This window comes from Felis catus, chromosome D1 (genome assembly GCF_018350175.1).
Source record: "Felis catus isolate Fca126 chromosome D1, F.catus_Fca126_mat1.0, whole genome shotgun sequence".
In the NCBI taxonomy this organism is placed as follows: Eukaryota; Metazoa; Chordata; class Mammalia; order Carnivora; family Felidae; genus Felis; species Felis catus.
The window spans coordinates 23,168,537-23,183,803 of record NC_058377.1 but is presented as its reverse complement, the minus strand read 5'-3'; the positions used below and the strand labels follow the sequence as shown (position 1 = coordinate 23,183,803).

At 38.7% G+C, this 15,267-nt stretch overlaps 1 protein-coding gene across 6 annotated transcripts in view; it reads right to left on the bottom strand.

Moving 5' to 3' along the window:
* The window catches only part of FAM118B (family with sequence similarity 118 member B), a 48,846-nt gene that overhangs the window by 7,530 nt on the left and 26,049 nt on the right, over positions 1-15,267 (bottom strand). For all 6 annotated transcript variants that reach the window (XM_011286499.4, XM_045038513.1, XR_006586089.1 and 3 more), the window contains exons 3-5: positions 12,594-12,846; positions 3,314-3,541; positions 1,070-1,198 (exon numbers count right to left, since the gene is read on the bottom strand). In XM_011286499.4, coding sequence (XP_011284801.3) covers positions 1,070-1,198; positions 3,314-3,541; positions 12,594-12,846 — 610 coding nt within the window. The remainder of the gene's footprint in view (positions 1-1,069; positions 1,199-3,313; positions 3,542-12,593; positions 12,847-15,267) is intronic.

The window sequence follows — 15,267 nt, the reverse complement described above, 5'->3', positions numbered from 1 at the left end:
GGTTGGCACTGGTCAAATGGCTATATAGTTTATTTGTCAGACCTACGTGCCCAGAGGCCATAAATAGCAATGAGAAGTTTTCAATATATCTTACTATTTCCATTTTCTGGATCATATTTTCTTTTTTTGCTTTACAAACTGAACCATGGATCACCAGAGAAGATCACTCCATCACCAGATTTGCTCAAAAAAAGCTAAGACACTTAGAACATCAATATGTGTGTATATGTACATATATGTATATATATGTACATATAAAAACATCAGAAATGATTCTGCTTATGGATCACTCAATGTCAATGATGGATGCAATTAAAACCAACGTCAGGGAAACAGTGGAGAAGAGGAAAGGTGGAAAAGAGTCCCTTATGCTTTTCCTGGTCTTTCTTTTGCTGCATCATGCAAAGATACTATCATCCAGCCCTGAAAACAGCCAGTATATACCAGTCTCAGAGTTGGAGAGTTGGGGGCCAGTGAATTTTCCCCACATATCCCTGGCCAGAGAGTGTTTCTGGTGTTCACACATACATATAAACAAGTCTAAAATTTGTGTCCCCAAAAAGCAACAAGCTTTTCCACAAAGCTTTTTTATCACGCTACCTAATTTTTTTCAATTTTTGCACTGAGCAGTGTGAATAAGTGTGTTACTTCAATATAAGCCCATCCCTGGTCACACACAGTCTCTTAGAATGTATGTTCTAGGAGTGATTGGTCAGCAAAAAGGTACATAAATTGTTTTTGGCAGAGAGAGGGTTATTAATACTATAACAAACCAAAGGATGAAGAAGGGTAATAATGTATTCTTTGTATGCAAGGATGATGCCAATGACAGAGTGCCATCTGCTGGCTGTCAATCAGGAATAAAGTAAAACCCTATGGCTTGGTACCTGAAGAGACGTTCCAAAATTCCTAAGATGGCCTGCACAACCACAAGCTAAGAAGCACAGAAAGAATTCCTGAACTTCCAGTTTTAACTCATAGGGAAAATGTCATCCCACGAAGACCAACAGTATATTTAGAGGTTTCCCAGGAAGGCCATCTTGAGACCAGCAAGATCAGCACTACTCACCATAACTTCAGTGTTCCTGAGCACATTCTGATACCCTGCTGGGTGCAGAACAATGCCACTAGGATTGGTGTAGACTCCATGGATGTGTAAGACGCTCAGCTTCCGCTTCTCCTGAGCCCACTCTAGAACCTATATAACACAAATATAGCTCAACCAGGTCGGCAGGGCTGAGCACCTGCTTAAAGGTCCCCATGGGTAAGAGACTGTTTTTATGGATCAGGCTGCTGACATAACTCTTTATATCACAGAGCAAGAACGCAAAACCCAATGTGGCCTCAGTTTCCATTTGAGGTGTGGCTGTTAGGACTGATAGAAGCACGTCTAGTGATTTCTCTTTGAAAGTAGCCATCAAAAATTAGGTATTACTTATCATCAGTTGCAGAAATGACAGGGCTCTTACCACTGGTGATATACATGACAGCTATGGATGACTGTTTCAGTAATGATCCCTAAGATATCAAGCCTCCTTGTATCCAGGCCCTGTGTAGTCCCTTTTCGCACTTACTCCAGGCTTGGCCACTGGCCTGCTTCAGCCAACGTGGCGTTAGCAAACACAATGCATGCAGCAACTTGAAAAATGTTGGCGTGAGTCTCCTTTCTCTTTTGGTGCTTTTGGAACCCAGCTACTGTGTGAAGCAGCCTTGGCTAGCCCGCTAGAGATGTGTGGCCCAGCCACTGCCTGTACCACCAGACATGGAAACAAGGGCCACCTGACACCACCCAGACTTAGTCTAGCCCCCGGATGACTGCAACCATGTGGGGAACCGGTAAAACCAGCAGGACTGCCAAACTGAGCCTCTAAGCCCAGCTCAGATCACTCATTCACATTATCATGTGCAAATAAAATGTTTGAAGCTCCGGCGTTTAGGGTGGTTTCTTGTGCAGCCGATAAGCAACACAAGAATCACTTCGGTCTCGCCTGAGTTACCTAAAAGGTTACCAATGAAGAACAGTCACTTAGGGACAATGATAACAATAGCCACCTGGATGCCATGGTTCCATTTACTCAAGACCCTGAGAAAGCATAATTTTATTCTCTTAACATTCTAGAGAAATTAGGTATGGGTTAGGAAAAATAGTAAACAGGCGGAGAGATACTGAATCTGAATATCACTAGGCCCCATTCTGACTACCAGTCAATGGCTTTAACCACTAGACTTCAATATGGCCCTCGTGTGAACTAAAAATACAAAGCAAATCTTGAGGTTCCAAGATTTAAAAGAGAAAGAAAATAGCAAGTCTGATACTAGCCTTAACATTTGATTTCCTTTCAAAACCTGACTTCAAGGTCAGCAAAATCACAAGAAATCTCAAGAATGATATTGTAGCTACTTCTCTGGCAGAGACAGTGTACTGGGACAATGAATGCCAGTGGGTGAAACACTTTTCTACCCAAACTCTAGTTATTTGGGCTCTAGGTTGGACACAAAGACAGGTTCCTTGGAAAACAAAGTGTAGAAGGAAAATTACAAAAATACAAAGCAGGGCACATGAAACCTGGTGGCATTTTACAACCTGGTTTTTTCTTTTTTTTTCCTTCTTCTTCTTTGATCATGTCTCTGACATCTTTTTATGGCGATAAAAATATTTTCCCTTTCATGGCTTCACCGTATTTCATCAATTAGGTAAATGTTGGTGTATCTACAGAATCTCCTATTGGTGCTAGAGTTCAAATTACAAATTCAAGTGACCAGTCTAAGAAAAAAGCCTCATCTTATTAGTTGACCTAGATCAACATAATATCATGGTAAATGGCTTGGGTACAGTATGAACTATATTAATAATAATAAAAAAAAGGCTCTCAAGGTTTTCACTGAACATTAACTTTAACCCAGCTATCACTTTGCTTGAAAGTTGCTCTCCAGACATCATAAAGTAGTTTTCATACATTTCCAATAATGTCATGAAGAATATATCCTAAGATATCTAAATCGGTATTACACTCACCTGATGTTCACAAACGTTAAAGAGATCTTACAGTTCTAATGACTTTTTATAACCTTGCTTTGAAATTTGGTGAAACCGTCAAAACTCACAGAACTGAACACTTTTAAGGTCTGTGCATTTTACTTCATGTTGATTTTAGCTCAAAAACCAAAAAAAAAAAAATCCAACCAAAGACAAGAATCTTCCTTTCTACCTTGACATAAATAACAGTAAATGTATAATATACCAACTAGAAAATAGTTTTTCTGAAGACACAACCCATTAGCCCAAAGAAGAGACTAATCCTTTACTTTTTACCTTTTTCTCATCAGTAAGGTCAAGGGATTCGAGTTGTTTTCCCTGATCAGCTGCATACAGTTCCAGGAGATTATCAAAATTTGTAGTTAATACGAGGGCTCCATTTTCCATCAGGTGGAGAACTGACTGAAGGAGTTGTTTTCCAGAATCTTCCATCTTTGACTCCAAGTCATCAAATACTTCATATAAACAGTCTTTGAAAAATGTGGATCGAACATTACTAGTTCTCTGGGGAGGGATTTGAAAGAGAAAAATTAATTCTAGGTGTTTTGGTAGGTCATTTGTTTTAATTACAATTATACAGCAAATTTTTGAAGAGAACACTCTGTACTTAAAATAAGGATAAAATACTGTCTACCTCAAAGAGTTATAAGAAAAATAGGATGATACATGCCAAATGCTTAGCACAATGCCTAGCACATAATAAGTGATCGGTACTATTACATCATATGCAAAAAAAAGAAGTTCTCTAAATAAGCATTTTCATAGATTAAAAGACAGCTCTAAAATGTGGTTTAGTGTCTCTTTTTCTAATCCTGGGTGCTTTTTACAGATGCTTATAGATTTAAGAAAAACTGCTTACTTTTCTCTCTGCCTGTTTTTTTCCCCTAGCATAATTTAGGAATTCATTTACAGATATGCTAGGAAAAATACTTAGGGTATAACAAAGGATATCAAAATTATGCATTTTTCAACTATTAAAAATACCAAACACTAATGAGTTAAAAAAAAAAAAAACAGACATCCTACTTCTTTACATATGGTTTATCTGAATAAGTGCTTTCCCAGGTTCATTCTGAATGTATGTAAATGTCAAGAACTAATGAGGAACTATAATACAAACCTCAGGTAGGAAGGTGGCTTTATTTTTTGTAATTTTTATTATTTTTTTCATTAAAAAAACTTTTTTTTAATGTTTATTATTTTTGAGAGAGAGAGAGAGAGAGACAAAAAACACGAGTGGGGGAGGGACAGAGAAAAAGGGAGATGGAATCCAAAGCAGGCTCCAGGCTCTGAGCTATCAGCACAGAGCCCAACGCTGGGCTAGAACCCATAAACTGTGAGATCATGACCTGAGCCGAAGTCAGATGCTTAACCAGACGCTTAACCGACTGAGCCACTTAGGCGCCCCAGGAAGGTGGCTTTATAACTTGAAAGACAAAGTGGCCCTGGGGCACAGGAATTTCAAATGGGAAGGTAACTATGTAATGTGCTACAACAAATGCCTGATCTCTATCTTGTTCCTGCAATACTATTTCAGTAGATAATATCAGAGCAAGAATTAGTTCATACAGGCGCCAATATTTCCCATTCAAACTCCAAGCAATTGCCATTAGCAGCTAGACAGGTAGATAATGAGCTCCTTCTGCTTTTCCTCAAAGTAGTCCCCCTACCTTCCTGGTTTCCTTTGTGTATCTTTCTAATAGCATAATGCTCAGAGAAAAATCCGTTTCCATGGAACCACATAACATAAGCAGATTCATAAAATACACTTCCATGTGCCAAATTCTTTTCCTAATTTTTCCAGGTATTTTTAAAAACTATCCATTCTTTAAAAATTATACCTACCAAAAAATGGTAAATATTTAAACTGTAGAAATACTGGAGCACAGGGGTGAAACAGTACCTCTGTATTTGATGGTGAGACACCTTGAAGTTTATCTTGTCTATCAATCACTATTCCATGCTGTATCTACCACTAGACAGGCTTCTCATTCATCAGCGTGCTCAAAGATCCTCTTCTAGGGCTAACTAGATGCTATAGACCATATTTATGTGGCTAAGAATGTGGGTCATGTTTTTCAACTTGTCCATTTTCATTACATAATGGCATTAATAATTACATCACATACTAGTAACCCACAGACAACCAACTGGGGACTCTAACACTTTATCAGAATGAACGATCTGATCAGAAACTGTGAAGAACCTATAATCACACTTACCAAAAATATGATGCCCCTGTAATACCTACCAAAATTACAACCCAATTACCCTACAGTCTTGCAGTTCCATTTCGGGGAATATATCCCACAGATATACTTCAAACAAATGAAATGACATATACAAGATTATCACTGCTCTGTTATCTGTAGTGGTAAAAAACTGGAAACAAGCGAAGTATCCACATGTAGGAGACGGATATGGCCAAGAACCCATATAAAGGAAGCCGGTATGGAAAGATCTCCAGGATATACTGTTAAGTAAAACAAACAAGGTGCAGAACAGTACCTTTAGAACGTACCTGGGGTGCCTGAGTGGCTTAGTTGGTTAAGCACCCAACTTCGGCTCAGGTCATGATCTCATGGTTCGTGAGTATGAGCCCCCACATGAGGCTCTGTGCTGACAACGCAGAGCTTGCTTAGGATTCTCTTTCTGTCTCTCTGGCCCCCCTGTGTGCGTGCTCTCTCTCTCTCAAAATAAATAATCTTAAAACAAATCTATTAAAAAAATAAAAAAAGAATGTACCTATTGACATGGGGGATGGAGGAGGTAGTGAGGTAAGAATATTTGCTTGTTTTACAAAGAGAACACTGGAAGGATGCTCAAAAAGCTAGTAAGAGTGGTGACCTATGGGGGAGGGGTGAATGTGGGAAGAGGAGATAGACAAAGACATGGTGGGAGTGAAATGTCACAACATAATGTAGACCTTTTTACATCATTTTGATTTCTGCAATGTGCATAATACCTACTCAAAAAAGCGAAGTTTCAAATGAAATAAAAACTATAGTGACTTAAAAAACTTCCTTATTGTGCTTTATATCTTCATTTTGTACTCTGATTCATACAAAGTCATATAATAGTATATTCTAGAGCCAGTTAATCATTACACACACAGATAAAAACACCTGAGTATACAATCAGGTAGGTAATCACGGGTATGGAATAGTTCCTTGCTTCTAAGGAAAGAAATACAAAAGGTTAAAGCCTGGGAATAAATGTTATAGGTCATTTATTTCAGCTATCTCTTAGTTCTATTCCTTTAAGTTATCACATCTTGCATATCAACACCAAGAGGAACGAGAGAGACTTCTGCAGCTGTACTGATTTCCTCAGACTTTAAAACGAACACTTCTCTCCCTGAAAGCATGTGACCCTAGAACTAAGTTTCCCACCAGCAGTCTAAGCAAAGACAAAGGAATGAAAACAAACAAGGAGGTTCCATGGTCCAAAGGAAATGCCAAACTCCCACACAATTTTAAGGACATGTTCTCATTCATTTAAAACAGTGAATTGAATCCAGTGCTACTTCATTTCCTTTTACCCTGTAACTCGCATCTTTCTGATACCAGATACAGTAAGAAACAAAATCCTGACTCTTTCCAACGAAGGTTATGACCATTTATAGTACATTTACTATGTGGCAAACACTTCATGTACATTATCTCACTTGTTCTTCACATGAGTTAAGCAGTATTAGCCCAGTTTTTACAGGTGCAAAAATAGATTCTGAGAAGTTCAGTGATTTTCCCAGGGTCCTAGTTCATTTAAATGCCAAGTCTGATTCTGAAACCCAAGTTCTCTGCATTGAATGCACAATGTCACCGCCTTACAAAAAACTGGCCCAGTAGACAGGTCTATTAACCCTGCCATGTTACTGCTGTTAGATTCTTTAAAAAAAAAAAAAAAAAAAAAAAGGACATTTTCAAAACATGTAAAAGTAAAAAGAACATAATGCCCCCTATAGACCCATCATCCAGTTTCAACAATTACCACACATGGCCCATCTTATTTCATCTAAGCTCCCCTCTACCACACCCCTGCCACCTTCTCCCCTTCGTGGAATTTCTTCTGAAGCGATTCCCAAACATCATTTCATGCAGATACTTCAACAGTTCCCTAAAAGATAAGGACTCCCCTTTACATATAAAACAAAACTGCAATACCGCCTATCACACCTAAAAAAAAAAAAGCAGTAATACGAATTCCTTAATATCAAATACCTAGTGTTCAAATTTCCAAGTTTGTGTGTGTGTCTTTTTAAAATTTGGCTTTAGGGGCGCCTGGGTGGCGCAGTCGGTTAAGCGTCTGACTTCAGCCAGGTCACGATCTCGCGGTCCGGGAGTTCGAGCCCCGTGTCGGGCTCTGGGCTGATGGCTCAGAGCCTGGAGCCTGTTTCCGATTCTGTGTCTCCCTCTCTCTCTGCCCCTCCCCCGTTCATGCTCTGTCTCTCTCTGTCTCAAAAATAAATAAACGTTGAAAAAAAAAAATTAAAAAAAAAAAAATTTGGCTTTAAGTTTATTTATTTATTTTGAGAGAGAAAGCACGCATGAGTGAGGGAGGGGCAGAGAGAGGGGAACAGAGGATTCTAAAGCAGACTCTGTGCTGACAGCAGAGAGCCCAATGCGGGGGATCGAACTCAGGAACCATGAGATCATGATCTGAGCCGAAGTCGGACACTTAACCGACTGAGCTTCCCAGGCGCCCCAGTGTATCTTTTTCTTAAAGCCTCTGGGTTGCCTGTTATTTTTTTCTTACATATCCTCTATTAAAGTGGTTTTCAAAATGTGGCCCATGGACCCCATGGATCTCTAAGATCCTTTAATGAGTCTGAAAAGTAAAATTATTTTCATAATAATATTAAGGTGATTTTTGTCTTTTAAACTGTGCTGATATTTGCACTGATGGTACAAAAGCAATGGGTGGGTAAAACTGTTGGTGCCTTAGTGTGAATCCAGACAGTGGAACCAAGCTGTGCCAGTGATCACTGTATTCTTCACTACCAAAGATTTACAGTAAGAAAAAAACCTGTTTCCCTTAAGAATGCCCTTAACGAAACAGTAAAAATTACTAACTGTATTAAACCTTGCTCCTTGAGCACATGTCTGCTTAAGAGTCTGTGTGAAGAAACAGGAGCTCTGCACAGAGCACAGGTGCTGCAGACTGAAGTATGATGGCTGTCTCCAGGCAAAACACTTGTGTGGCCGAGCTGTAAACTCAACTGGCCACCTGTTCTCATCAAACGTTATTTTTACTTGAATGAATGACAGACACACTACAGTTATTCAGATTTGGGTTTTCTCAGGCAATGCTGCAAAAATAAAGTGAGCCTGCCGTTTCGAGGAAAACAATGGAGCATTGCTGCCATGGCTGCCAATGACAAAAGTTGAGCTTTCAAGCAAAAACCAGAATTTTAGAAAATCTTATTCTGCCACCATGAGCTCCACTGCTTCCAGATACCTCTGTGAGGGATGGGTGGTGTCATTAATGGATGCAATTTTGGTGACGCTGTAGTGAAATGTGTCAGTATCTAGAAGATATATATAACGCAGCGAACCAATATTTTCCAAATGACAAATGCACGATATTGCAAAAGGGTGAAAGATGGGGGAAAGATTCATCCTAAATGCAAGATGGCGGGGCACCTGGGTGGCTTAGTCGGTTGAGTGTCTGACTTCGGCTCAGGTCATGATCTCGCGGTCACGGGTTTGAGCCCTGCATCTGGACTCTTTTTTTGTCAGCGCAGAGCCCACTTTGGATCTTCTGTCGACCTCCTTCTCTGCCCTTCCCCCGCTCACATTCGTTCTCTCTCCCAAAAATAAACAATTTAAAAAAATAAATAAATGCAAGATGGATCACGGATTTTAATGCAACAAAATAGGAGAAGTTCAGATTGCATATTCCTATTAATATGGATTTGACTTCAGATTCCCTATTGCTATTAATCTTAAGGAAGGAAGCCACTACTTACCTAGTTTTTAGTGTACTATCAACAATAAATATCTATAATTATCTAAAAAGACTATTAAAATACTTTCTTTTTCAACTACGTATCTGTGAGACCTGATTTTTTCCACATACTTACACCAAAACAACACACACTATAGAACACAGATGAGACTCCAACTGTTTTTGATTAAGCCAGACCTTAAAGAGATTTGTAGAAGTGTGAAACAATACTATTCTTTTCACTAATTTATTTTTGTTTTGGAAAATATAATTATTTTTCACAAACATGTTAGTTATGTTAACATGTAATAGGTTTATTGTCACTTTTTTTTAAACTTTGTTATTTTGAAAGAGAGCTTGAGCAAAGGAGAGGTACACAGAGTGGGAGAGAGAGAATCCCAATTAGGCTCCTTACTGTCAGCACAGAGCCCGACGTGGGGCTCAATCCCAGGACTGTGACATTATAACTTGAGCCAAAATCAAGAGTTAGATGCTTAACCAACTGAGCCACCCAGGCGCCCTGGTTTATTGCTATTTTTAAGTTAATTAGTATTTTAAACATTTCTCAATTTTTTTTTTTTACCGTTTATTTATTTTTGAGAGACAGAGAGAGAGCATGAGTGAGTGTGGGGCAGACAGAGAGGGAGACACAGAATCCCAAACAGGCTCTAGGCCCTGAGCTGTCAGCACAGAGCCTGATGCGGGACCCGAACCCACGAATGGTGAGATCATGACCTGAGCTGAAGTCAGATGCTTAATCGACTGAGCCACCCAGGTGCCCCTAAACATTTCTCAATTTTTAATACAGTGAATATTGACAGATATACTTCACAAGAACAAAAGTTGTTTGAGATTCTCAAAAATTTTTAGGTGTATAAAGGAAGTCTTGAGACCAAAAGGTTTGATAATTGCTCCTCTGATGCAACTGACACTAACCCACAACTACACTTTCAGGCTAATAATAAATCTTCATCCAAAGATAATTAGTGACCCCAGTCTGGTACATTTGGTAGGTATACACTTAATGACACTGACTTTAAATCTCATTACTTTCAATCATAACTCATCCAGCTAGCAAAATCATGTTTTCTGTTCTCAGGAGACCATGGTGATGGATTAGAGAAGGCTATGGCCAAGACAATAGAGGGCATGACAACACTACATCCTAGTTGAAACAGAACTTCTTCATCCACAGACCAATCCTCCTAGTCGGACACAGTACTCTTTTTCCTCATGAGTTCTCTTTCCTTCTTTTTTTTTTCTCCCCCAGAAAGATAACATTTTTTAAATTAATTAGCTGACACATTTCCAATAACATTTTCCCTTGTATTTTCTGGCTATATACTCTTTAATTGACTCTTTATATGACAGTATTTTGGATTATTTTTTAGACATTAAGAAATTATGTTTTAAGTCTTTCCTCCCTGTTCTCAAGTGTACTTTATCAGATATTAATATAGCCACTCTCACTTTCTATTGATCAGTGTTTGAATCATACCTGTTTTCTATCCTTTTACCTTTATTTCTACAGCTGTGCTGAGATACAATTTTCATGACGTACAATTCACTTATTTGAAGTGTAAATTCAATGATAATTTTTAGATTCACAGATACTGCAACTGTCGCCACAGTCAACGTTAGGACATTTCATCATATCAAAAAGAAACCAGGTACTCTTTAAATATCACCCAGCTGCCCTCCATCCATGCTCCAGCCCTCAACAAGTACTACTATACTTTTTCTAACAGGTTTCCCTATTCTGGACATTCTGTATGAATGGAATCATCTAGTATGGGGTCTTTTGTAAATGGCTCCTACTTAGCATACATTATGCTAAGGTCATTCATGCTGCAGCATGTATCAGTACTGAATTTCCTTTTATTGGCAAGTAGTATTCCATTGTATGAATATGCCACATTTTGATTATTCATTTGACAGCTGACAGACCTCTGGATTACTTCCACTTTTTGGCTATTATGAATAATGCTATCAATGTTTGCTTGTAAGTTTTTGTCTGAACATGTTTTCATTTCTCTTGGGTGTATCCAGAAGTGGAACTGTTGGCTCAGATGGTAGCTCTATATTTAACTGTTTGAGGAACTGCCAGACCGTGTTCCACATTGTCCGCACCATTTCACAAGCCCAGCAGTGCATGAGGATTTCAATTTCTCCACATCCTCGCCAACACTTAATTATCTGACCGTCTGACTCTGGCCGTCCTGGCCCAAGTGAAGTAGCACCTCAGGTGGTTCTGATTTGCACTCTGCTAATGACGTCTGATGTGGAGCCTCTTTTCGTGTGCTTATTGGCCGTTTCCCTTGGAACAATGTCTATTCAAGTCCTTTGCCATTTAAAAATTGAATTATTTGCCTTTTTATTGTTACGTTATAATACTTCTTTATATATTCTGGATACTACACCTTTAGAAGATACAGGAGTTGCTAATATTTTCTCCCATTCTGGGGGGCTCTCTTTTCACTTTCTTATAGATAGTGGTCGTTGAGCCTAACAGATTTTACGTTTGGTAAAGTGCAGTGTTATCTATCTTTTGTTACTTGTGCTTTTTTGATGTCATGTTTAAAACACTGCTGCCAGATTCAAAGTCATTAAGTTTTAAATCTGTTTTCTTCTAGAGTTTTCTAGTTTTAGCTCCATATTTAGGTCTTTAATCCATTTTGAGTTCATTTCTGTATATGGTACCGGACAGAGGTCACATGAGCCCTTTAAAAGCCTATTATTTATTTACATTATTCTAGGTTAGTAACAGTTTATCACAACTAAGGATAAGGAAATGAAAAGAGGACGTAAAACATACTAAGTTTCTGAAATGAGTCATGAACCATTTTTCTTCAAAATGTTTCTTCTTTCTCTTCAAAAATATGACTTAGTAAGATTTACAACATGCAAGTTAAAAAATAAACAAAAATGTTAAAATGCACTATATGCTAACTAACTTGGACGTATATTAAAAAATAAATAAAATTAAAAGAAAAGATTTACAACATGCTTTGGCTACTCTATTATTTGTAAATATATAAATATATTAAATGAATCCTGATTTTGAAGGCATGTTGAAGACAATACAAGGAGGCCCTTATCATTCAGGATCCTGTGAGTCTTCTTTAGCATATGGAAGTCCCCTTGATAACTTCCCCTAATCTTTACTTCCCCCAACTCCCAAGTAGTATATATATAATCAGTCACCCCTCACGATCCCAGTGCAGCTCTTCAGCCCACAGGTCCTGTCCCCGTGCTTTAATAAAACCACCTTTTTGCACCAAAGATGTCTCAAGAATTCTTTCTTGGCCATTGGCTCCGAACTCTAACATTTCCACATCACTCAGAAACAACATCATCATCACCATCATCACCACCATCACCACCACCACCACCACACACACACACACACACACACACGCACGCACGCACGCACGCACACACAAATGGGTCAAGATAACTACCCTGAATAGGGTCCATAAACAGACATGTTGTAAAAGAGCAAAATGTTATGCAAATCTATAAACTAGAAATGAATATTCTTATTACATTTGGCATATGTGCCATGGTTTCAAAAAATATCAAATCCCAGGGTACACAGGAGGGTACTCACAGGAGAGAGTTTCTGGATAAGGTCATGGGCAACATGGACAAGGTTTTTGTCTTCATGGAGACATTTCTGAAATTTTCTGCTTTCCTCATCTTCTAGAAGATCAAAATCAATGGCAGCATCCAGTAAGGCCTGAATTAACCCCTTCCAGGACTTTAGGGCTGGAACCTGAGGGGCAACTGCAGCACTAATGCCTGTTCCGATCACCAGCACGAGCTCCCGGGGCTTCTTAGTTTTTAAGCTTGGAAGCAGCTTCCTGAAAAAGTCAACCAAATGAAGAGGATTGGAACATCCAACAGATAAGAGGAGGCACACGGAAGGACTGTTGAAAATCACGGTTTTCAGCTATCACTTTCATAATTGCAAAGAGGATAAAGTACCAGTTTCTGATACCTCTCCTAAGTATCTTTTTTTTTTAATGTTTGTTTATTTATTTTTGAGAGACAGCGAGGGCATGTGTGCATGCATGGGGGGGGGGGGAGGGGCAGAGAAAGAGGGAGTGAGAGAATCCCAAGCAGGCTCCATGCTGTCAGCACAGAGCTCGACGTGAGGCTTGATCTCAAGAACCGTGAGATCTTGACCCGAGTCAAAGTCAAGACACCTAACCAGCTGAGCCAGGTAGGTGCCCCATCCTCTCCTGAGTATCTTAAGCAAAAAGACCAGAATTTTGTGCCAAGACTTGCTGAAAAACCTATTTCAGGAATCTTAAAAGGCACTCTCAAAATCAATTTTCTCCCTCATAGTTCTCTCAACCTAAAAAAACCCACTAACAGTAGAAAAAGATCTGATCACATTACAGCCCAGCTGATTTTTACTAACTTATATTTTAAACCAACACTGAATTTCAAAAAACATGGACTCCAGACAGAAAAGAAATCCATACAAATTAAATTCCCACTGTTGGCAAATATAAAAGAAGAGATGAAAGAAAGCTAAATTTAAGCTCAGATTTCATACACACTATTAAGATAAAATTGAGAATGAGACAGTCAAATATGGGAACAAATTCCACTTCGGTTTTGTTCTAGATTATCTTGAGGCAAAAAAAAAAAAAAAAAAAAAAAGGAAGGAAGGAAGAAAAAATAGTTAAGAGAACTGTGAAACACAGGACCTTCACATTACCTAAATAAACAAAGAAAAAAACTATTCAACAGATACGACAAGAAGAGAAAACATTCCTTTCTTATCATGAGAAGCACCACAGAGTTCTGTTTTGAAGAGATAGCAGGGGCACAATTTTTGTGTTTTGCCCCCCCCCCTTCAATCTGGAAACTACATTAAAATGTGTTTGAAATATGTTTGTTTACTTTAATTTTTGCTAATGGTAGGTGTTTTCCAAGAAATTGCCTTTCTCAATCTTTTGTCAAAATAATAAAATAGAAAAAGGATTCGCATTTTGGCATAACGTAAGAAACAGCCTTGGGAAACCTGTCTTGGGAAACCAAACTTTAGAACTGCCTTCCCTATCCCCAACTCCTGTATTCAGTCATTCAACAAATATGAAAAACTTACAAAGTACTAGACATAAGGGTAGGCACTAATGATGTTCCTATGAATAAAATCAAGTCCCCAATCTCAAAAGTTTAGTCTATGGGAAAAGACTTGACAATAGATATCAGAAACTGATGATGAAAAATAAGTTTCAGTTCAAGGGAATTAAGATATTGAAACATAAAAAAAATACATACAGAAAATTTCTAGAAGGGTTCACAAGAACTGTTAATAGTGGTTAGCTCTGGGGATTGGGGAGGACAATGATTTTTACTTCTCCCTTGATTGTGCTGTATTACTTGAATTTTTTACCTCATCCATTATAGGTCTGAGGTGTAATTTTGCCTCACTTTTCGTTTCTGATTCTTCCTAAAACCACTAAGTAATTATAAAGTAATTTTTTTAGAAGGCATAAGTTGATAAAAAACAGAATAGGAAAAGATGACAGCAGACAACACAGGCCCACAAAATTTTAGAAGTTGTAAGGTAAGAGCTGATTCCCTCGACAGAACCTTGGGAATGTTCAAATAAGTCTGAAGGTAGAGGGGCAGGTGGGGCCAAGATAAGAGAAGTCACTGCAAGGCTGTCTTAGAAGCAGTTAGAATTCTAAGACTGGAGCCTTGCTCTCCAGAGAGGTTGAGTATTTGAGAACACTGCACAGCTTGGGGAAGGAGATTAAGTAAAAGTCAGTATATGAAATGCAAGACTCTCCTTTGCCCCCTTCTCCCAGAGGAAGACTCTCAGACACTGGCAGTGAACCTTATACCTGCACGCTATTCCCCATCCACTCATCTTCTTTTGGGGATAATAGCCAGCATGAGAGAAAAGACCCACAGGTTCTGACAGGTGGCGATTCCTCAGCTCCAGAACCATGCTTGACACCCCCAATGAAGCACGAGAGACCAAGTCCTTTACACACACACAGATTCTCCAACTGGCTCTTTAGCGTCTTCTCTTAAATATGAGCAGACAAAGAAAGGTCACCTTACATTTGAACAAAGCCCCCAATGTGAGAGTTACATCTAAACAAACTAGTACCTAGAAAGAAAACCTGCAGGAAAAAAGGGACAATACCAGAGAAAGAAGAAAAACTGAAAACAGTTATCTCCATAAATTTAAAAAAAAAAAAAAAGGCATCTATGAAACATGAACATTAGAATGCTGTATGGGGCACCTGGGTGGCTCG